This window comes from Schistocerca americana, chromosome 2 (genome assembly GCF_021461395.2).
Source record: "Schistocerca americana isolate TAMUIC-IGC-003095 chromosome 2, iqSchAmer2.1, whole genome shotgun sequence".
NCBI lineage: Eukaryota > Metazoa > Arthropoda > Insecta > Orthoptera > Acrididae > Schistocerca > Schistocerca americana.
Window position 1 is genome coordinate 816,454,708 of NC_060120.1, and position 23,931 is coordinate 816,478,638.

A 23,931-nucleotide genomic window follows, 5' to 3' on the forward strand; every position below is an offset into this window, starting at 1 on the left:
GGCACGCCATGTTCCGTATCAGTGTAAAGATCAACGAATCAGATTTCCAATTAGATAAGTTTTGTTCCTGTATCTGGATGATAACCAGAATTATAGTCATTTATGTCGAGACAGACGTTTTTAAATTTCAAGCAATTTCCAAAACTTACGGATCTGTAAATTTCTTTACCCTTGTCATACAACTGTGCAAACTGGTAGTTTCCCAAATGGCACTGGATTATTAGATGCATCTAATTTGAAAGACATCTAGGTGAGTCGGGTTTAATGGTGCATTGAAATGACATTAAATTACCAGTTGCCATATTTGTAATATTTCTTAAAGAAGTCCAAAAAATGATAGCAATTCATAGAAATAAATTGAACGTGTAACGAAGGTCAAGAATAGCTGCCAACATCCATAACGAACTTAATGATCTTTTCAGAAACGTCTTTGCCTCGATAGCTCATTCGTTCATGATTTAGCGAGGTGGTGCAGTGGTAGGACAACTGGGCTCGCATTTGTGCGGACGGTGATTCTGTCGCCTCTCTCCTCCTTAACCCCTCCACCACATATTTAGATTTAAATTTTCTGTGGTCAAGTCGCTGATGTCAAATACCGTGATGGCACATTTGAAAATGACTGGGCCTATTTCCTTCTTCGTCCAGTCCCTACTTGAGCTTCTGCAGTATCTCTAATGACCTTATTCTCGACAGGACTTATCTCTCTTCCTTCCCATAGGCCCGTGGCTTTATCCATACGTTTACCCACAAAGTTCGGCTAGCGATTGTTTATATTATGCCTTCCGTGCTCAAACACTGCCAATAACGACTGCGTCTACGAATCACCAAGACAGCGGGTTATTCAGTACACTAAGAATCATAATAATTGGTCACATTTAGAAAAATACTCGCAAACCGCGATTCTTTAAAGAATCGAAGTCGCATGTTTAAAACGGAGCCTTCAAACGTCTGATTACTTTGCAAATGAGTTAGTGTATTAAATAGTTCATACTAAGTACGTTAGGGAGAAAAATTTTAGAAAAGCTTTTAAATTACGTTTAAATTTCTTCTAATAATTTTCGAGTATGCAGCCGGATCCTCTCGAAATTCTGCCACGATATTTCGGCCGAGAGACGTCCTCGCATATTCATGTGAGTAGATAACTACTGAAGAGCCCAGGTGCATTCACGCAATTTATGCCGAATCCCGCACATGTGAAATGTGCTGGCGTCCATCGGCACATGAGACAGGTGATGAGATGCGCGCGACAGCCGAGTTTTGTGTGCTGCCCTCGGTTTACAAAATTCGCTGTGAGTGTGGAGTTGCAATATAGGTCAGACGACACGAACTGTCCAGGAATGATGTACAGAACATGAAAGACACACCAGTCTTCGGTTTCTGTTAAAATCAGCAGTAGCAGAACACTTTATTTCCATGGGACACTCAATGTAATACACTAGAATAAAAATTTCAGCTCCAGTTTCCAGTTTTTGAGAATCAATAATCAAAGGATCGGTGGAAATACGTCTTTCGATAATCGTAAATCGTGACAATGGCTTTCAACGGGATAATAATTGGAATCCTACAGTTAAAATTATCCAGTCACAGCGGAATCGACGGGGTCATTCGATATTCAACGATTAGATCATCTCTAACTTCCACTACCGAAGGCAGCACACACAACTCGGTTGTCCCGCGCATGCTGTCACCTGTGCCGAAGGACGCCAGCACATTTCACATTTGCGAGATTCTGCATAAATAGCGTGAATGCACCTGGGCTCTTCAGTAGTTGTCTACTCATCTGAAGATGCCCGGACGTCTCTGGGCCGAAATAACGCGGCAAAATTTCGACGCGATCCGGCTGCACATCCGAAAATTATTAGAAGAAGAAATACGCCGAGAAAATTTCAGAAGTTACATGTTTAAAGTTGTTGGCAGTCGCTAAGCGATCTCATTATCATACGTAGCATGAGTATAGTCTGAGTAATTTACGTTTCGTTTCAAAAATGGCTCTGAGCACTATGCGACTTAACTTCTGAGGTCATCAGTCGCCTAGAACTTAGAACTAATTAAACTTAACCAACCTAAGGACATCACACACATCAATGCCCGAGGCAGGATTCGAACCTGCGACCGTAGCGGTCGCTCGGCTCCAGACTGTGGCACTTAGAAACTCACGGCCACTCCGGCGGGCCGTTCCGTTTCAAACGCGAGCTAGTTTTACACGCATCTCAATATTTATGACCGAGCGAGGTGGCGCAGTGGTTAGCACACTGGACTCGCATTCGGGAGGACGAAGGTTCAATCCCACGTCCGGTCATTCTGATATAGGTTTTCCGTGATTTCCCTAAATCGCTCCAGGCAAATGCCGGGGTGGTTCCTTTCAAAGGGCACGGCCGACATCCTCCTCTAATCCAATGACACCGATGACCTTGCTGTCTGGTCTCCTCCCCCAAAACAACCCCCCCCCCCCCCTCAATGTTTATGACTTCGTATCTCCTTAATTATGTGTCGTACAATTGTATAATTATGCAGGCACGGTCGGTGATATATGTGGATACTGTCTGCTAAATGTGTTGCAAATAGACTTATTAGTAACCAAATAAAAAATTAAAGCTAATGCCTGACTGCCTGACACTGAAGTTTGACCGCATAAATTGCGAAAATGCAGTGAGGGTATAACTTTTTCCTTTCCTCATTTTGTGGGGGTTGCCAGCGACAAAAAAGTTATGTAAAGGTTCGAAATTATGCGTGAAGTTTGTTAAAAATCGCTAAGTGCTCTTATTCTCTAATAACAGATGAATGAAGTCTGGGTAATATGCGCATCAGGAGTCCCACTGCCGCTGCCTCAAGATATGCACAGCTTCTAACTGTAATAATTGAGCTATTGGGTCAAACATTTGACGTAAAACTGTACCTCTTAATGGTTAGATTATGACAACATTTTAAATTTTTAAATTCGATTAGTTGTAAGCCTGGCTGTGTGAAACTGAATATTGCTACCTAGAGCAGTGGTCGTCAAACTTTCTTGCTCAAAGGCCAGTACTGATATTGTGGGCGGCACCTCGGGCCATACAAGTACCGATCTTATTATTGATTGGTAATCTATCTAAATTATTACGTTATGAGCCTCGCAAGAGACAAGCTATAGTGTGGACGCTGGCCCCCAAGTACTGACCGTTTAAAATCGACACCATTTGTGACACTTCGTGTCGTCTGTTCTCTGTTTCAGATTGCTGCCACATTCAACGACCCCAATGTTGGGACACTGCAATTACCTGACAAAGTTGTGTTGTATAGTCTGTGTGAGCCATTATTAATTGATTCACAACAGTAATTGTACTTCAGTTTACGTGCCTAGTGCAATATGGAACACGATCACAAACGTTCGGTAAATTTTTAATGCCGTTTTTATTCCATTGATTGCGCTGTATTACAACATCGTTAATTTAATTTCATATTCCTTGCTAGAAACATGTACTGCATTTGAAAATCATCTCTGTAATGGGTATTAACGAATCCATGTTACTCCCGTTTGAAATTCATACCATAGCAGCCGATCGGTAGGAGGAACACATACCCGTTTGTTATCAGTACAGGGAGACAAACAACAAAACATTCCCCTCCTTAAATCCTCTAACCCCGCAGTGGCAACGTTACTTACCGTCTGTCCCTGACGTGTGCGGCAAACCTTACTTAGCTCACGTCCGTATTCACCATCGTCAATTAAAATCAATCACGTCCTAAAATATTACTGTCTCTGCAAAAACTTTTGTTTGTTACTGAGTAGGAAATACAACTAAGAACTGCGGTCCGTACGCATACTTGACTCGGAACGCATGTTTGACGACCATTGGTCTAGAGCCTAGAAGAAGCCTCTGTGCAGTACTGTGTCAGATGTAGGGTGGTGCAAAATAGGTTAGAGAAAGTTTTAGTATACTACGGCATAATAAGGGGAGACAGATTCTTGTTAACATATTAATGCTATAGCAGACAACCTGAAACATAATACTGAAGGTTTTCATTGCTTTCCTTCTGCAGCAATGAGCGTGTAGAGCCTTGAACTGAATTCCCTGATGACTTTCTGAAGAACATCATTTTCGCCTGCACGAATCTCTATGGTAACTGCAATACGAAGATCCTGGAGTGTTGCAGGTGCATCTTTGAAGACTCTGTCCATTAGGTAACCCCATAAGAAATAATCACACGGGTTGAGATCGAGACAAAAGGGAGCCATTCCACATCACGCATAGTGAATGCTAAGGTGCCCGGGGCAACGATCCGATCTGTGAACTTCCCCTAAAGGAAATCGAATGCGTCCGCATTACGGTATGGACGTGCCCCATCATGCATAAACAAGTCGTTTCGGAGCATTCGTTGACGTCCTGCAGGCGCACAATGGGCCAAATCGCTTCAAAACCTGGACGGAATAGAAAAGAAGTGCGGGTAATAGTTTAGCCCCGCGAAATCTTCTGCAGATTGCACTAGTGCATACTCGCCCAATGCTACGGTGTCATTCCAGTCTCAAGTCGACGTGATACGTGCCGTGACGGTAAACAGTGAATCGAACAACAAAACGTTTTTCAGATATTGTTTATGTCGCTTGTTTACTATGTCAGCGATCCTAGCTAGTTTTCTGGATTAAATAAGATGGATAGCACTTAAAAAGGTATGTTTATGACATTTTTAACTAGTGTAATGACGTATATAGACTTTACACTAAACTTCTACCGATGTTATCCGAAGTTGTTGGCTGCAAAATTTTCTTTGCGGCAGTGCCACACGGTAAATATGTACCCCTCACTATTGTAGTTACCAACTATAATCTGCACAGAAAAGTCATTAGCGTTTTCTGTAAAATTCTTGGTGAGCTATATTCCTTGAAACTCGGGTGCCAACTGGTAGCATAATATTCTAATGCCAACATAAGTCCACATGGTTTTGAAGCACGGATATGCCGTAATCGAAGCTAATCCGTTGCGTATTGGTCGGCTATCCGAAGATGCGCAGGAAGCTCGGAATAAGGATACCCGGCCTTACCGAGTAGATTTTACACGCAAACATTCCCGTGAGAAAACGATGTATGTCGTATTCCATCGGCTTCTGGCATCTTCGAATCCATTCAAGATAAACAGATGCCACCAGAGGTAAAAGATGTGCTTCTCGAACCGTCTCCAGTGCACAATCCGACAGTGTCCCTTTTGAAAGCAATAATGAGAGAAGCGACGAATTGACAATGATTTCAACTGAAAAAGTAAAATATCGAATAAAACGCTTCAATACGGCAATTTCAACTTCTTGTTCGTTATCAGCGACCTCACTATACTTTACACCCGACGTTTTACTCGAATCCTATAAATTAATAATTTTTCTTCCTCCAAACTGGATACATCACTTTGAGCTTTGTAATTCTGACGTGGGATTTCTAATCAGTGACCTAAAGAATCTATATGAAAAATCACAGTTTCGTGGAATTTTATATCTGTTTTTCTATTATATCCAGGTTTTGAATAGATCTGGCCCACTGTGAGACGGAACAAATTCGCGTCCCAATACCTGTCTGTATTTGTCTGCTGTGACAAGTCCATCAATAAAAATGGGTTCAGTAACGCAACAAACAGTGACTTTTAGTGGATGAAGTGGAGCAAGAGCTTGAACGTGTCAATTAGCAGTACCACAGTGACACCAGCTCTGTCTGTTGACGTACCCATGGAGACACAAGTGTGCCTCACCACTAAATTTATCTGATCTTTATCGACTGTTACGTTTACAAAACCTTCAGTCATCTCATTTGCAAAATAATATCGCCACTTCACATTCGTGAGCTTCAAAGGTTGGCACTGTTGAATTTTCTAAGGGAAATGGTTAAGTATCTCTTTCTTTATTCTCTGGGGAGATCGTCTTGACACCTTAAGCTGCTAAGCTGCATGTCTCGTTGATGCAGTGGACTCCACAATGAATAGGGTTCTTACTCATTCCACATTCTCCAGTATTACAATTGAGGTTGGTCGTAATGAGTGGTCCTTCCTGCAGTAAGGTGTTTTCAAAACGTTTTATCAAGCTACAAAAAACAGGGAAAACATTTTGCAGAATGAGTATCAGGGGATTTTCAAATTTTGTCATCAGAATTAGACTTCCGTTCTGTACTGTAATCTCATTGAGAAAAGGTCATTCAGGATGGTGCTGTTTTTGGAACAAATGTACTGTTGAATGTATGTCTCATGACAAGTTATGCCCAGAATTTGCATAAAACGTCTTTCTTTACGATAAACAGTCTTCCGATGATGGTGCTTCCGTTCTGAAACGTGAACTGAGAAATCGTTGATAGTCGCAAGGAGAATCATATACAGTATACGATTAAACCACAGTAGCCAAGCGCTTTATAACACCTATTTTGCACCACCCTGTAGTATTAGTAGAGTAGTAGTAGTAGCTGTTGTTGCTGCTGTATTGATGTAGTAGTTATATTTCTATTTGTAGTTGTAGTTGTCGTCGATGATGATTCTTGTTGAACCGGACGAAAATACACTCGCCGGTCCAGCGGTGGAGTATTTGGTTTGCTTCCGGAGGAGACCGAGTGGATACTATACCACATAAAATATTAGTTCACTTTATTACAATGTAGATAAGAAGAATTACATTACTTTGTACAATTCTTTTCGACAGGAATGTCACGAGCAGTTACAACTGTTTCTGGACAAACGTATCACTTGATACAGACAAATTACGGTCTCTCAGAGTACAGTGAACAATAACTTTCACGTCATTGTCTGCCTCATAAACTGATCACACAGCTGGTCTACTAGAAGACGATGCTGTCGTCTTAGTCACGGAATGGGATAAACGGTAGTGTGCTCAGCCGTAAGCAGAAGATTCATTGCGGTGGCGTAGCGAAACGTTCTGGGCGTGGCGACGCCGTTGTCGCACATTCGTCGATAAGGCTTGCAGCGACTATCCTTTCTTGTGGTTTCGTTGCGAGGTGCCAAACCTTGCTTTGGCAGCTCACTCTTCGGACGACACAACAGTGGCGGTGATGATGATGACGATAGCGAATGAAAACTTCGTGGTTTCTTATGACAGATAAACGACTGTGTACCGGGAGACTAGGTGGAAAAGCTTCGTTTTTGTGCGTTACTACAGTCTGTTGGTAAGGATTGTGCTCTTTTCCAATTCTAGTGATGATTTCACGTGCAGCCGCTATAACTGGGCTGAGGTGATGGTCGCTGTTATTCAGGAGGTGGGAGAGAATCTCGACGTTCTTGATCTACCCAAAAAGATAAAACGAGATAGAATGTGAGAATTGGATAGCACTAGGAAAAAAACAAGCTGCTACACGCTATTTCTTTCCCTTCGAACGTTTATGAAACAACTTGATTGAAAAAGGGTATTAGTTACTAGAAAACGTCAAATTGGTATTGGATGGAAGTGTGAAGGCTAAAAATTGTCGTGGGAGACCAAGATCTGACTATATTAAGCAGATTCAAATGAATGTAGGTTGCAGGAGTAATGCGGAGACGCATGGGATGGACTAGCGTGGAGAATTGCGACCACAGCAACAACAAGAAAGCCGCGCGGGATAACCGAGCGGTCTGGACGTCTTGTCACGGTCCACGCGGCTCCCCCCGTAAGAGGTTCGAGTCCTCCCTCGGGAATGGATGTGTTTGTTGTCCTTAGCGTAAGTTAAAGTTAGATTAAGTGTGTAAGCTTAGGTACCGAAGACCTCAGCAGTTTGGCCCCATTAGAACTTACCACAAATTTCCAACAACAATAAGAAAAATTTTAGATTTTTTTTTTTTTTTTGGTTGAAGCCACAGTCATGGCAAACTTTTTGAATGGTGCCGCCGCCGTTTGACTGTCATAATTTTAATTTATTGTTATATGATCCAAAAGCTTTGGCTCCACAGTTGCATTCATATTACTTCACCCTCCCAACCATAAGTGGCTTTCTTGGTTGATTGTGCTGGTGTGAGGGACTTTTGGGAGCATTTACGTACTGCTGTTGCAATTTGTAACGAAACATACTACTTCTCGCCTAAATAGTGCACCATGTTTTACATAATTAACTTTATTACAATGTAGAAACTCCATATTTGTTTCAAATATATTACGATAAGACGCTTCACGATGTTTACATGTGAACTTTAATAGTGAACCTCTATGTCATAAACTGAAAACACTGTTATGTACCACTGTATGCAAACATAACGTATTTATCACGCAAAATAAACAGTTCAACAACCTTATTCCCTAAGACACCACAGACTGCGTTGTGCAGGCTGTGAAGTCTCTCAGGTGATATTTGGAAGATCGTTGCATCTATCTCCATGTCAGTTGTTGTTCAGACACAATTGCATGGGTGGCAGTTTCAGATAACAGCTGTGCAGTAGCATTCAAAAATGAAAGTCTGCAATATGTTTAGGCGTTTTGGAGATAATATCACTTTTACTAATGACAGATCTGGACTATATTACCGCATATGCTTTTCCAAAAATGACTTGAATTTCATACCAGTATGATTTCGTTTGATATGTAAATAAGGTAAAGACTCATGGTATTTACACACACACTAAAAAAAAAAAGAAGTTTTGCATCACCCGAGTTCCCAGAACTCCTGAAGATAGACGTTGACCGTGGATTGTATCACAGATACAGTTCCTCTGATTGTTCAGAGATGTCACTAAACCCACCCAAAGATGTAAACAACCTAACACGAGCAGCGCCTGTTAGACGGAGGGGGTAACACAGCCGATCAGTTCCAGTCATTCCACCAGGAAGGAGGTACACGGCTCGTGTTGTCTGTAGTTCAACCATGCCTAGACGGCCAATACCGCGGTTCGATTGCGTCCGCATTGTTACTTTGTGCCAGGAAGAGCTCTCAACAAAGGAAGTGCGCAGGCGTCTCGGAGTGAACCAAAGCGATGTTTTTCGGACATGGAGGAGATACATAGAGACAGGAACTGTCGATGACATGCCTCGCTCAGGCCGCCCAAGGGCTACTACTGCAGTGGATGACCGATACTTACGGATTATGGCTCGGAGGAACCCTGACGGCGACGCCACCACGTTGAATAATGCTTTCCGTGCAGCAACAAGGACGTCGTGTTACGACTCAAACTGTGCGCAACAGGCTCCATGATGCGCAACTTCACTCCCGACGTCCATGGCGAGGTCCATCTTTGCAACCACGACTCCATGCAGCGCGGTACAGATGGGCCCAACAACGTGCCGAATGGACCGCTCAGGATTGGCATCACGTTCTCTTCACCCATAAGTGTCGCATATGCCTTGACCAGACAATCGTCGGACACGTGTTTGGAGGCAACTCAGTCATTCTGAACGCTTAGACACACTGTCCAGCGAGTGCAGCAAGGTAGAGGTTCCCTGATGTTTTGGGTTGGCATTATATGGGGTCGATGTACGCCGCTGGTGGTCATGGAAGGCACCGTAACGGCCATACGATACATGAATGCCATCCTCCGAATGCCATGCACCGATAGTGCAACCATATCGGCAGCATATTGGGGAGACATTCGCCGTTATGGACGACAATTCGCGCCCCCATCGTGCACATCTTGTGAATGACTTTCTTTAGGATAACAACATCGCTCCACTAGAGTGGCCAGCATGTTCTCCAGGTATGAACCCTATCGAACATGCCTGGGATAGATTGAAAAGGGCTGTTTAAGAACGACGTGACCCACCAACCACTCTGAATCGCCGTTGAGGAGTGGGACAACGTGGACCGACAATGCCTTGATGAACTTGTGCTTAGTGTGCCACAATGAATACAGGCATGCATCAATGCAAGAGGTCTTGCTACTGGGTATTAGAGGTACCGGTGTACAGCAATCTGGATCACCATCTCTGAAAGTCTCGCTGTATGGTGGTAAACATGCAATGAGTGGTTTTCATGAGCAATATAAAGGGCGGAAATGATGTTTATGTTGATCTCTATTCCAGTTTTCTGTACAGGTTCTGGAACTCTCGGAACCGAGGTGATGCAAAACTTTTTTTGATATGTGTACATTATTTTTCATGATTTCCGTGATTATTGCTTTTATGATTTATGCTCTTTCGTTTATTCCTGTTTTTGTACTTGTAAATGGCCTAAAGCCGAAGCCTAGATTGTATAACAATAAAAGAAAAAATCGACATGAAAGTTTTCTGGGTACGGTACGGCGTCATAATGTAAAAAACTACTGCTGCTGGAGAAAAACCAAAGTTTCGGCCACGGTTGCAGCGGCCTTCTTTTGGGTCTAGAAGGCCGCTGAAACCGTGGCCGAAACGTTGGTTTTTCTCCAGCAGCAGTAGTTTTTTACATTATGACGCGGTACCATACCCAGAAAACTTTTATGTCGACTGACTCTGGCCGCGGAAGCCTACGCAATTATGAAAGAAAAATTATTACAGTCAGATGGCGGCACATCATTCAAAAAATTTAGGACAGTCTTTTTTTTGTAGTAGCGCTAGTCCGGTGTATTGATGTCCGGTTGACAACTAAGTATTTTCATTCTGCACACTGGCGCCCGGTTGATGATGATACTTTCAGAAATGAAAAAAGTCAATTCGCATGGCCTTGTCGATTGAAGACTTCCAATGGCATTTTCAGCTGCTATTTCGCATTGGGACCTTCCGTCTGGATGTATGTTCGTTGTTGGATTTGGAGTGTTGCTGTTTTGACAGATGGACGTTCTGAAAATGTCTAGATGTATTGGTTCTATTTACCACGTTTTTAACAAGCGTTTCGTTACAGTGTCTTTGTTTTTCGTAATGTGGAAAGCGAAGGGCCAGGGTGACACCTGGTATCGTAAAAACTCTTCTCCTCTTATGAATAAATGAAGAAACTAGGGTCAAAATGTCCCATACTATTCAGAATTTTCTGGAAGACATATTAACGGAAAATTAAAAAAAAAACTGTAATCCTTTCAGTGATTTTTGTCTGTATCTGTTTTGTAGTAAGTATAGTGATTTTCAGCACCTGCCAACACTGGGTTGATGATGTGTTGGGCGAAAAATTTTGGATGATGTACTCACTACTTGCGCATCGTAACTTTGACTTGGTTTTGTTAAGGATGAGCAGGAAACAAAGCAAGTTAGAAGGTGAAAAATATACCGGTACATAGCTCCTTTCCTTCAGAGATTCTGTCTATCTCAACACGTTAATCCGGTTAATCATTAGCGTCTTATGGCTTCAAACCTAAGACGATCCCCACACGGAGCGAAACCCTCATGACGGAACGGAGGCACTGTATTATCGCTTGGAGACTAGAGTCAAAACCAAGCGACGCTTTATACAGCCGATTCTGAACATTTGAAGGCTGATGTAGGTTTTACATTGTTATTCTTTTCTTCTGCTCTTTGCGGTCTCATAGAGTGAAGGTATATAACACTGTTAATGGGATGTTAAAATTGAAGACTCTGTTATTGTTAATCGAGAGGAAAAGGCTTCGCGTGACACCGACATTTACCCTCTCCCTTCTCTCGTGATCATCATCATCATCATCATCATCATCGTCGTCGTCGTCGTCATTATCACCATCATTAAGAACAAAAACAAAAACACGACACTACACTACACCACACTGGACACTATACTCAAGACAGTTCCAGTTAACACAATCCGGAACTGCATCAACTCGGTTAACACCTCTGACGCGCAAGCTGCGACAATTGGGACTGTTAATAACACGCGTAAATGAAGCGCGATCGCGAATGCAGTTTGCAGCACAGTCATTTGTTTTGTCTTACGGCATCTACAGAGAGGTACAAATTGTTTAGGGTAGTGAAAATCCACGGCACTGAAGCAATATATGTGGTATGTTTATTTATTTATGCATTTATTTCACCTGGCTAGATCAGCAGACATATTTAGTGAGTCAACGTTACAATATGCATAGTACATGAACAGTACATAATGACAATAATAATAGCAGAATATTAGGAAAGGCATGTTGAGGTCGCCAAAAAAGCTGGAACAGAGATAGCTGTTAAAGAAAAGCTTTCCTCCATACTACAGATACCGTCCTCCTCATGTTGTACAAAACGCAAATTTCAAAATGTTATGGCTCCGTAGGATAATAACAGATTAAACAATCCGTTGTATTCGGACTGATGCGTCCATCGATCTGACAGGATCTACAAAAGAGAGTTTTACTGAAGATCTGCAGAATAGCTCATCGTTCTCTTGGAGAACTTGGTGAATTTAGAGATAATTTATTAGTGGAACCATTATCATTATGTAAGCATCATCTACAAATGAGTGGGCCAATATTAACAATAATACGTAGTAAAAGAAGAAGAAAAAGGAGAGTGGTAACAGATATAGTAACAAATACATGTAATTTAAGAAATTTCAGTCTTATTAACATTCATTATGGTAAGGTTAGCGGATGCGAATAAAGGAAGAAAACGGAAATATATAAGGATGAGAGAAGCATGGTAGATGTATACAAATCGATAATGAAATCGTGTATACGTGACAGAAGCTATTAATCTAGCGAATGTCTATGGTTCATGGATGTTGGTAAGCCTAGACACTGAATTCCAAATCGATATGCACATCACTCTACCCGAAGCGCTCCGAAGAGCCCCTCAGTAGCGTCGCATGGAAGTTACGACAGCATAATAAATCTGTTTTAGAGCGAAGGGCGTCTGCGTGCCAGGAATTTTCCATCCTGCAACAGAGAATGTAAATTCAGCAAGGAGTCGGATTCTCTAAGTGCGCCTAAATCCCTACTTTATTGCAGTGGCTTCTTTGTATAAAGCTCGCGAGTGTGACTGCACAAAACAAGATAAGTTTTGGTCGATTATACTTATCTCTCGATCCCAAAGAAACCGTCGAAGCAGTTCATTTGTCTCGAAATTTTGCCGCGTGGAGTGGCCGGGCGGTTAGAGGCGTCGTGTCACGAACTGCGCAGCCCCTCCCGCCGGAGGTTCGAGTCCTCCCTCGGGCATGGGTGTGTGTGTTGTTCTTAGTGTAAGTTAGTTAAAGTAGTGTGTAAGTCTAGGGACTGATGACCTCAGCAGTTTGGTTCCTTAGGAATTCACACACATTTGATAATTTTCTCGAAGTTTTGTTATTTCGAACAGCGAGAGGAGTAACAAAATTGACTGCTAGAATTCCCTTCAAAGACAAACACTTTCAAGCAATGTCCGTGCAGCTGCCAGGTGTAGAAGCATGAAACCAGATACTTGTTGCAATAACTACAGGTTTGTTGTTTGAAACTGATAAACAATCTTTTATTCAAAATAATCTCCACTGCTATTTATACATTTCTGTCACCTCTCCGGCAGGCTACGAATGGCACGCCAAATAAAATAAAAAAATTCTTCTTTTGAAGCGAACCAGTCAGCGAGCCATTATCGCGCATTTTCATACGAACTGGAGCGTTTTCCAGTGAGATTGTTTTCCAGTGATGCAAATAGATGGTAGTCGAACGGAGCCAAGTCTGGAGAATCAGCCGCATGCCCTACTATTTCCCAACCGAACGCTTCGATGGTTTACCTGACCCGTTTTGCTGTGTGTGATGTGGCGTTATCATGGAGCAATACGACTTTGTGTTGCCTTTTTCCATATTCCGGTCGTTTTTCACGTGATGCTCGATTTAAATCGATCATTTGCTGTTGGTAGCGGTCAGTGTTAACGGTTTCACTAGGTTTTAGCAGCTCATAATAGATGACACATCCTGATCCCATTAAACACAGAGCATTGTCTTCTTTCCAATGCGATGTCGATGGTTTTCCTGGATTCACCCATGATTTACGACGCTTATGATTCTCAAAATATATCCATTTTTTCATCACCTGTCACTATTCGATGGAAAAACGACTTTCTTTTGTATTTGGCGAGCAGCAGTTCAGAAGTGGTCTTTAGATTTGCTTTCTGTCTTTCATTCAGTTCATGCGTAACCCATTTTTCCCACTTTCTGCACCTTTCCCATAGCTTTCGACCGAAGAGAAAGGTCTTTGTGCGTCTCATTCAATTGTTCCGCGAGTTCCTGCTGAGTCTGAGTATCATCTTCATCCAAGAATGCCTGAAATTCGTTGTCTTCGAACTTTTCTGGTGGTTTCCCGCGCTCTTCTTTTCTCACGTCAAAATCACCACTTTTGAATTTTTTGGACCACTCCAAACACTGTTTTCCCGAGAGCATGTTCGCCGAAAGCTTCGTCAAGCATTCGATGCGATTCTGCAGCAGTTTTCTTCAAATGATAACAGGAAACCATTGGTGTCCACAAATTCAAATGATAACAGAAAATCAGTGGTGTCCGCAGATCGCAGTTCGTAGGCACAAAACTCGACATATTTACGGATTTGAAACAGATACCGATGTGTGGAACTTGGTTTACTGTGTGTTAACATTCGTCGTCAGCCGCTACAGGAAGCAGCTGGCGCTGCAGACGTGGAAGCAGCTGGCGCTGCAGACGTGGTCTCTCGGCCCCGTACTGACGGCTAGCACCATCTATAGGGGAAGTCCGGTTTCATTCTTCTACACCTGGTACCGCGCCACTATGTTAAGTGGGTGACACTCCAACCTGTAGAGTGTTGAGGACACGTATTACCCACGCGAATTCTGGTGGCGAGGGAAGCAGAAATGGTGTTTCTATATTACAACGTTCTGTATTAAATTCCAAATGCTCCACTGGTCCTCATTTCAGTGTCTATGGCGATGCATGTTTGGAAAGAAAGCGAAATGGTGCAGTGGTTAAGACACGAAATGTCATTTCAGTACTCTTCAAATGGCTCTGAGCACTATTGGACTTAACATCTGAGGTCATCAGTCCCCTGGACTACTTAAACCTAACTAACCTAAGGACAGCACACACATCCATGCCCGAGGCAGGATTCAAACCTGCGACCGTGGCGGTCGTCGCGTGGTTCCGGATTGAAGCATCTAGAACCGCTCGGTCGCAGCGGCCGGCCTCAGTACTCTTCCTCAGTGACACAGGCACCAACCAATACAGTCACACATACGACACACTTCACAAGTTTAGACGGAGGCAACGAATATCCCTGGAAATAAAGCCATAACGTTGCAAAGGCAAAGACGGAAGGGAGATTACATATTAACTACCCGTCAATCACGGAACAGAGACCTCATGTAAGATAAAAAAAAAAAATGGTTCAAATGGCTCTGAGCACTATGGGACTTAACATCTGAGGTCATCAGTCCCCTAGAACTTAGAACTACTTAAACCTACCTAACCTAAGGACATCACACACATCCATGCCCGAGGCAGGATTCGAACCTGCGAACGTAGCGATCGCGCGGTTCCAGAATGAAGCGCCTAGAACCGCTCGGCCACTCCGACCGGCCATGTAAGATAGGATGTTTCTCTTTACAAAGCATCTATCACGGCGTTTATGTTACACGATTCCAAGAACGCATACAAAACCTAAATCTGGAAAGAAGGGCCGGCATGGGTGGCCGAGCAGCTCTAGGCGCTACAGTCTGGACCCGCGAGACCGCTACGGTCGCAGATTCGAATCCTGCCTCGGGCATGGATGTGTGTGATGTCCTTAGGTTAGTTAGGTTTTAAGTAGTTCTAAGTTCCAGGGGACTGATGACCTCAATAGTTAAGTCCCATAGTGCTCAGAGCCATTTGAACCATTTGGAAGGAAGGACATGGATTTAATTTGCTGCCCTCTGAAATGTAAGTCGAATTCCAAGATTTGTGCCACCTCGGTCGGTAATAATACGGGGATTATACATCGAAATGCCCTATTTTCAATTTGCTCCAACACCAAATTCAGATTTCAAAGAAATTATAACGCGATATCAGAACACTTCAACGTGAGCTCGTGCGATGACACGAAGAATGTTTAGTTTGCTCTCAGTTTCCATCCGGGTCAGCTTCAACATATCAGGAGGGATGAAACCGATGACTTCCATAATCCGAATACGGAGGTCTTGAAGGTGTTGCATTGCAGTGGCGAGCACCCTGTCCTTCACCTTACCCCAGAGATAAAAAACCCAGTGGTGTGAAGTCAGGAGAACCGGAGGCCAGTTTACGGTCCCATGTCTTCCAATCCAGCGTCCTAGAAATGTTCAATTCAGAGTTGTTCGACCATCCGACAACCAGTAATGTGGAGCACCATCTTGCTGAAACCAAAGATTTGGTTTCAGGTCTTCGACTTGGGGAAAGCAAACATTTCCGACATGTATAGGTACGTCGTTTCTGTGAAAACCACCCCAGCAAAGAAGAGCAATACAGTTATCTTGCCGCACTTGAGACTGCACCAAACGTTCACATTCGGGCGAGCTCGTACCATTTCCGCGAAACTGTACGGATTCTGTGACCTCCAGATGTGACCTTATGCTTATTCACAGTTGAGTGGTTTCGCCAGAAAGCATTACACTTGTCGAGGAAGCAGGATTCCGGTCGATCCGGTTAAGCGTTTCACATTCAAATCTATATCGCAGTTGCTTGTCTGCAGACTTTATGTCATGCAGAATCTGCACCTTATGTGAACACAGGCGCAACCGCTTTTTAGAGACCTCATGAGTAGTTGCACGTGGTATCTGAAGTTCCTGCGAAGCTCAACAAACTGATTTGCGTGGACATCGTTGGAACGGATGGCGAACATTCTCAGCTTGTTCTTCAGAGACACCCTGAACCCTTGCATGCCGCTTCAGACCGCTCTCAGTGTCCAGATACTGCCTTCGTCATGCTTTTATCCTCTTGGCATCTGGTGCTACTTTCTTCCAAACAGCACCAAAAAGGCTTTGCACCAAACCGTGGATTTAAGCCCTGCGTACCAAACCACAATGTGTGCCTGCTCTTGATCTAACACCAGACACTTGACGGGCAACAATGAAAAAATGAACATGCTCCAAACTTTGACAAAAATTGGGCAGCAACTCCGGGTCCTTCTGCAACCAACCGGCAAGTTAGATCAGAACAAAAAAAAAAAAAAAAAAAAAAAAAAATTGCTATTTTTAAACTACTTCAAAAAATTTGGCGTTTCTGTGCAGAAGCCCCGTACAATGGTTACTCTCTTTATTCCAGACTTATCGCTTAATCTGTAGTATTTCCTAGAGCTGGAAGGACGGAACTTAGTGCTCAACACCCCATTCACATCGAGGTTTCCTTATTATCACGCTGGGTATTGAGAAATGGTAAATGATATCAATAATTTACCTTACACGTAGAATAAATTAAGAAAAATAATGTTCTAGAGGAAAGATAATCCATTGTGACGTCTAGTGCTTCTGAAGCACTCATAATTAAGAAAAAATTGAATATATAGTTGTAACTTTCCAAAGTTTGTGTAATTCTCCTTTCGACTGAAGAAATACAAAAGAATAAAGGAAAGATGGATACCGAATTTCATATAGTTCAAAAATGCAGAATTATGTTTCTAAGAATACATTACCTGCTTAGTCTTTACCTGAGAGATGTACGACATTGCCTGTGTTCGACCCTTTCGTCGTTTTGTATACGTTCGAGCAGTTTTCAAGAAATATCTTTTTCAGTATATGTGCTTCGTTTTCCCACAAACAAAATATAACCTTTTCGCAATTTTGTTATTAATTCTTTTTGTTATCATTCGCGTGTTTTTCTCAAAAGTTGTGCTTTCGTCGAAGAAACTGAGAAGACAGACACTTTGAAAGTAGCAACCGCAATGGGGAACTTATCGTAGAGTCGCTTTTATTACAAAATTATGACTTGTAATCGTGTTCCTAATGTCAAAAATATAAAAGAGGAGGCTTTCAAGCTATCACAGGTGGCTTCCAGTGGACAGCGTACTATTTTGACCTCAGAAGCTATGGTCCCATAGTGGTCAGTGGCATTTGAACCATTTTTAATCCAGTGTGTATGTGTGTGTGTGTGTGTGTGTGTGTGTGTGCGTGTGTGTGTGTGTATGAATGTGTGTGTTGTGTGTCTGATATTACGTTGAACCTGTTATCACGAAGACTTTGACCATTGACCCAACAATATTATAACTTGTGACATCCACTATCAGAGATAACGTTTGCTTTGGCTTGTTTTTTTTTTTTTTACATATTTTTAATGTAACTTATTTTGGTCATTTTCTTTGCTAAACAGAAGATTTATTTTACTTTCTCCAAAACATTTTTAGTTTTTTCTCTGTATAGTGAGAGATGTTCGCTTTATCATATATTTAATTTACTACCATTTCCTATCCCTCCAAATAGTACACAATAGCTTCTAGTTCATTTTAACAAATGTGTGTCCGCTATATACAAGCAAAATCTCAACGGAGAGTTATGTCAACAGATGGTGAAATTCTTCCGTTGTAATTTAATACCTGGGCTCTGTCTTTGTGCAGGACGACGGACTACGTAAGTATATAGAACAAAATATTCTGTCCCACCCCCCACCCTCCACCTGTGCTCCACCCTCTGCCTCACAGAGCAAAGTGGCACTGGACTTACAATCTGGAGAAGCAGTATCCATTATCAGGGGAACTATCCTGCCATTTATTTTAACTGAGTCACCGAAACCGTGGAAACCTGGAAGGCCAGATTCGAATTTGAACGGTCTCCGTCTTCCTCCCAACCGAATGTCCAGTATCTTAACACTGCGCCACCTTAGTGGAACCGTAATGGAGAGAATATTTGAAAAAGTAAATGTATAATACATCTGAGGGAAGTAGCTGACTGTTGAAAGGTAGAGAGTAAGAGATGAGAAGAGTTTCACGTAGGCAGTAAATAGCTGGTTTGGAACCTTCATTTGGATTGGAGCGGGTGCGTTAGCTTACAGTTGATGACAGAAATATGTTGTTGTTGTGGTCTTCAGTCCTGAAACTGGTTTGATGCAGCTCTCCATGCTACTCTATCCTGTGCAAGCTGCTTCATCTCCCAGTACGTACTGCAGCCTACATCCTTCTGAATCTGCCTAGTGTATTCATCTCTTGGTCTCCCTCTACGTTTTTACCCTCCACGCTGCCCTCCAATACTAAATTGGTGATCCCTTGATGCCTCAGAACATGTCCTACCAACCGATCCCCTCTTCTAGTCAAGTTGTGCCACAAAGTCCTCTTCTCCCCAGTTCTATTCAATACCTCCTCATTAGTTATGTGATCTACCCGTCTAATCTTCAGCATTCTTCTGTAGCACCACATTTCGAAATCTTCTATTCTCTTCTTGTCCACGTTTCACTTCCATACATGGCTACACTCCATACAAATACTTTCAGAAACGACTTCCTGACACTTAAATCTATATTCGATGTTAACAAATTTCTCTTCTTCAGAAACGCTTTCCTTGCCATTGCCAGTCTACATTTTATATCCTTTCTACTTCGACCGTCATCGGTTATTTTGCTCCCCAAATAGCAAAACTCCTTTACTACTTTAAGCGTCTCATTTCCTAATCTAATTCCCCCAGCATCACCCGACTTAATTCGACTACATTCCATTATCCTCGTTTTGCTTTTGTTGATGTTCATCTTATATCCTCCTTTCAAGACACTATCCATTCCGTTCAACTGCTCTTCCAAGTCCTTTGCTGTCTCTGACAGAATTACAATGTCATCGGCGAACCTCAAAGTTTTTATTTCTTCTCCATGGATTTTAATACCTACTCCGAATTTTTCTTTTGTTTCCTTTACTGCTTGCTCAATATACAGATTGAATAACATTGGGGATAGGCTACAACCATCTCTCACTCGCTTCCCAACCACTGCTTCTCCTTCATGTCCCTCGACTCTTATAACTGCCATCTGGTTTCTGTACAAGTTGTAAATAGACTTTTGCTCCCTGTATATTACCCCTGCCACCTTTAGAATTTGAAAGAGAGTATTCCAGTCAACATTGTCAAAAGCTTTCTCTAAGTCTGCAAATTCCAGAAACGTAGGTTTGCCTTTTCTTAATCTAGCTTCTAAGATAAGTCGTAAGGTCAGTATTGCCTCACGTGCTCCAATATTTCTATACGGAATCCAAACTGATCTTCCCCGACGTCGGCTTCTACCAGTTTTTCCATTCATCTGTAAAGAATTCGCGTATTTTGCTGCCGTGATTTATTAAACTGATAGTTCGGTAATTTTCACATCCGTCACTACCTGCTTTCTTTGGGATTGGAATTGTCATATTCTTCTTGAAGTCTGAGGGTATTTCGCCTGTCTCAGGTATATATCAACAATTATTTCAGTATCTGGAAGAGCAAAATGGTTAAATTAATCCTGAGGAAGGGTGTGAAGTATTTAACGATAGAAGGAAGGGCGTTCCAGGGAAATATTCGTCTTATTATTGAATACGGTTCGTCACAGTGCGTGCAGTGCAGTTGCAGATGCACACAATTAAGAAGCGCGCAGCCATGAGAGCAGCTGACATCTGAGCTACAAGGACAGGGATCCCCAAACTCGTTGATGTAGGTCGAGATCCACGGCAGCTGACCCAGAGCCAGCTTCGGTAGCGTCTGCCGCTCAGCTGATCGCCTGGCAGTAGCGCCGGCCGCCGCCGCGCGGCGCCACCGCCTCTGCCTCCAAAGCGCACGCTTTGTGTGACGTCACTGACGGCCGCTTTTCCCCCCTCCAACAGGATGAGTTATAATGGCGGTACTGCCGTCGAGAGCGGCCAGCCAGAAGGAAAGGCGTGTTCGTGCAAACGCGGCGACGGCAGCAGCAAGGAGACGTCCACAGCTACGGAGCCGGCAGCAGCAGAAGCAGCAGCATCCACCATGTCCGACCTGCACAGGGACAAGATGGGCCAGTGGGCGGCCAACGAGAGCGGCAGCTCCGCTTGCCCCTCGCTCACCAGAGGGCTCGACCATCTGCGAAACCCTCAGCTGAATAAGGTACGTCGCGCAAAAAGTTTTCCCTGCTCAGATGCCAGCCTGCAAGACGAGGGGACATTTAATCTTACAATTGTCGCACTGTAAACAGTAATGAGAACGTGAGACGCATGAATTTGTCGACAGGTTTTGACTGATCATTGACAGAAGACAAAAATAGTTGACTGACAAACAGTACACCTGCAAAGTAAATAAAATGACGAAAGAAGTACATTGCGATGTCCTGTGTAAGGTAGCCCACTCTCTGACAGGCTTTCCATCGCGTTGACATCGCAGTGAATGCCAACTAACGCCCGGATGGAGTGCTGAAAATGAAACTGTGCTTCGAAATCTACATTGACTAAGATGATACGCCTGTCGCAGGACAACGGACTGAATTTCTCATTCAATTTATGACTCCTTTCCCTGTTTCGATTTGCTATTAAAAACCTATGTGCCTACCTTGGAAATGACACAAATCTTTTAACAGCTACTCGAATAATTGGAGCTTTTGCAGGATAGCTCTTGCAACCTAACTCGGGAATTTTCTTGGCTTGTTTTGTTCAGCTGGAAGCTTCCTGTACCTTTCTCAAGGGTCATCGATACGTGGTGTGTCCAAGAAAGTAATAAAGATTTTGTTTCATCCTTGGGTCGTTTCGAAGTGACTTTGCAGCGTTTTACGCTATGCTTAGTCACATACTTTACCCGAAACACATTTCCGAAAAATGTTTGATGCTGCATTAAGCTGCTACTCGAGAGACAACGGAAAAGCTAAATGCAGCATGCATGTTCGCTTTCTAGCCAGGTGCTATTTTGTCGTTGAATTAAACGAGTATTTCCAGTAAATAGGTTCCCGCGTGAGTGTATAGTGTTTCAAATGTAATGTAGTATTGTCAGTAATTTACAGTTAGGTAAATATGACTCAGTTGTTATTGTATAAGGCACCTTCTCTGTTCCCGACCGACATCACGGGAGATTTGTTTCTCAAGGTTTGAAAATCGGTAGTGATAACTTATTGATTAAAAATAAAAATTGCCCGTTTTCGACTTTTTGCGTTCATTACATCGTAATATTGACGTCGGATTTCTCACGGCATCAATTCGCTGCATTTTCCTGTTCTTCCTGCAGCTAGGAATGCTTTTAAAGGCGTCTGGTCAGCTGTTTTCTCGCACGCACTTGTGAAAAGTAGGCGGGGCAGCAGCCGGCGAGCTGCTGTCAAAGAACCGGCCGGCCTCGTTCGACTTCGAACCCGCGGCCTTGGGCGCTGCAAGCCGAAATGTCGACATTTAGCTACTGGAAAGTCCGCACCCACATACGCGTAAGGATTTGGGCCATATAGAAATGTTGACTTTAATATTTCGTGTTCTCTTTCGCTTCGCCAAGGTGATTTCCTGTATTATAGTTTCCAATTCTTTGTACCTACTTTGCCTTATCGCATGATAACCATTGTGCTGCAGGGCTATCATGCTCCGAGCATATTTCCTGTATTTGCTTTGGCGGCGTAGCGTTTTTAGACATACCTACCAACATAAATGAACTTTAGCTGTTTGTCAGCAGTGGAAAAACGGTTACATCGTTTCTAAGAAGCGACTTCACAGAGCATTCTTGGGCCTTTACTGAAAGCTCAATCTGAGAGCACTTTCTTCGTCAATAAGTAATAAAAACTAAAGCAATGCTCACATCCTGCAAAAACTGAAACATTCGACTGCTTTCCTCACTCACTTCAGTTTTTTGATGTTCCTGATAATTGTGCGCCGTCCCCATTCAGTACTATTCGGTCAGACGAAGGGACCACAGGAAAAAAGTGCTAATCCACAAGAGTAATTTTGTGTTACTGCAGGTTATATGTTGGTTATATTCAGAGGCAAGGATATAAATATGTAAGACAAAACAATTTACATCGTAGATAGTTATTTCTAGCGGCACTAATGGAGCTGCTTGTTAAAAGCTTGTGTTGCATTCGAAAATGCAGAAATACCGTAATCAAGTAATTTCACGCTAAACAGAGGGTTAGCACCTTCTTTCCACCGACCAGTTCAAATGTAGATCTGCAAAATATGGATCTACAAATTGCGTCACTTGTTATCTACATTTAAAAAAAAGTAGAATATGTTCTTCCCATATGATTCTGTTTATTGTATTATGTTTTCAAATTTCTAAGTTAAACAAATTCTTTAATCACCTCTGCCAAATTCTATGATCACTCAGTTGCACATAAGACAGGTTGCAATCTCTGTCACAACAAGACGGGCTGCTATAGCCTGACGCTGCTGGGTTTCCTATTAAGTAATCCAAAATACCCATCGCACTTGAACCATTAAAAAAAATTAACCTTCCCCTTAGCCGAATGGCAGCCGGCACGGTAGCTCAGCGTTTTTGGTCAGCGGCTAGTCACCCTCCATAATAAAAATATTTTAAAAAAATGAGTAAAGTTTTCATCTCTATATGTTGAGAGACGCCTTGCGACGTCCGCATAGAGCCGATCTCCTCGAAGAAGAAAGACAACGAAGAAACAAATAGGGGAGAAAAGGGTTAGCGTCGACGCTTTTCGTTAGGTAGGGGCCCGAGTTCGATTCCCGGTACTTCCTCAAATTTTTTTCTGTGGTAGGGTAGTCCGGTACGCCAAATGAGGAGCTGTTTGAATAAAGAGACAGCGACAATATCGTATTTAATCTGGTGACAGTAACGGCTGGAGGGATTGGCGACATAGTGATCACACGTCCCACGATCACAGGTCGCTCCTCGTACTGCCTTGTAGGCAGCAGTCGGCTAGTCGGAACGGGCCTAGGCCTAGTCTGTGAGTGGCGGTTATGTTTATTATATACTTCATGACAGATAGTCTGGTAACGGTATTGTTGCAGCTTTAACAACAGTGAATGGTTTTGATATGCTTAGATGCTAAGCTTTAGGTCAGGTACGACATGGTAGTGCGAGAGGAAACTAAACTTTGAAGTTGTTATACTTTATTCCAGTCTTACTGCAGTGGTAACACCGGTTTCCATCAGATCACCGAAGTTAAGCGCTTTCGCACTAGGTCACCACTTGCATGGATGACCGTTCGGGCCTACCGAGCGCTGTTGGCAAGTAGGGTGCATACTGCCCTTGGGAGGCCCATTGAGGATCTACTTGACTGACAAGAAGCGGTTCCGGTCACGAAAACTGACTATGGCCGCGAGAGCAGTGTGCTGACCACGCCTTCATTTCCGCATCAGCTGAC

General features: G+C 42.9%; 1 protein-coding gene across 2 annotated transcripts in view; it reads left to right on the forward strand.

Annotated features, from left to right (window-relative positions):
- Positions 1 to 23,931, forward strand: part of LOC124595401 (NADP-dependent malic enzyme-like) — a 389,313-nt gene that overhangs the window by 260,073 nt on the left and 105,309 nt on the right. For both annotated transcript variants that reach the window (XM_047134129.1, XM_047134130.1), the window contains one exon: positions 20,483 to 20,738. In XM_047134129.1, coding sequence (XP_046990085.1) covers positions 20,483 to 20,738 — 256 coding nt within the window. The remainder of the gene's footprint in view (positions 1 to 20,482; positions 20,739 to 23,931) is intronic.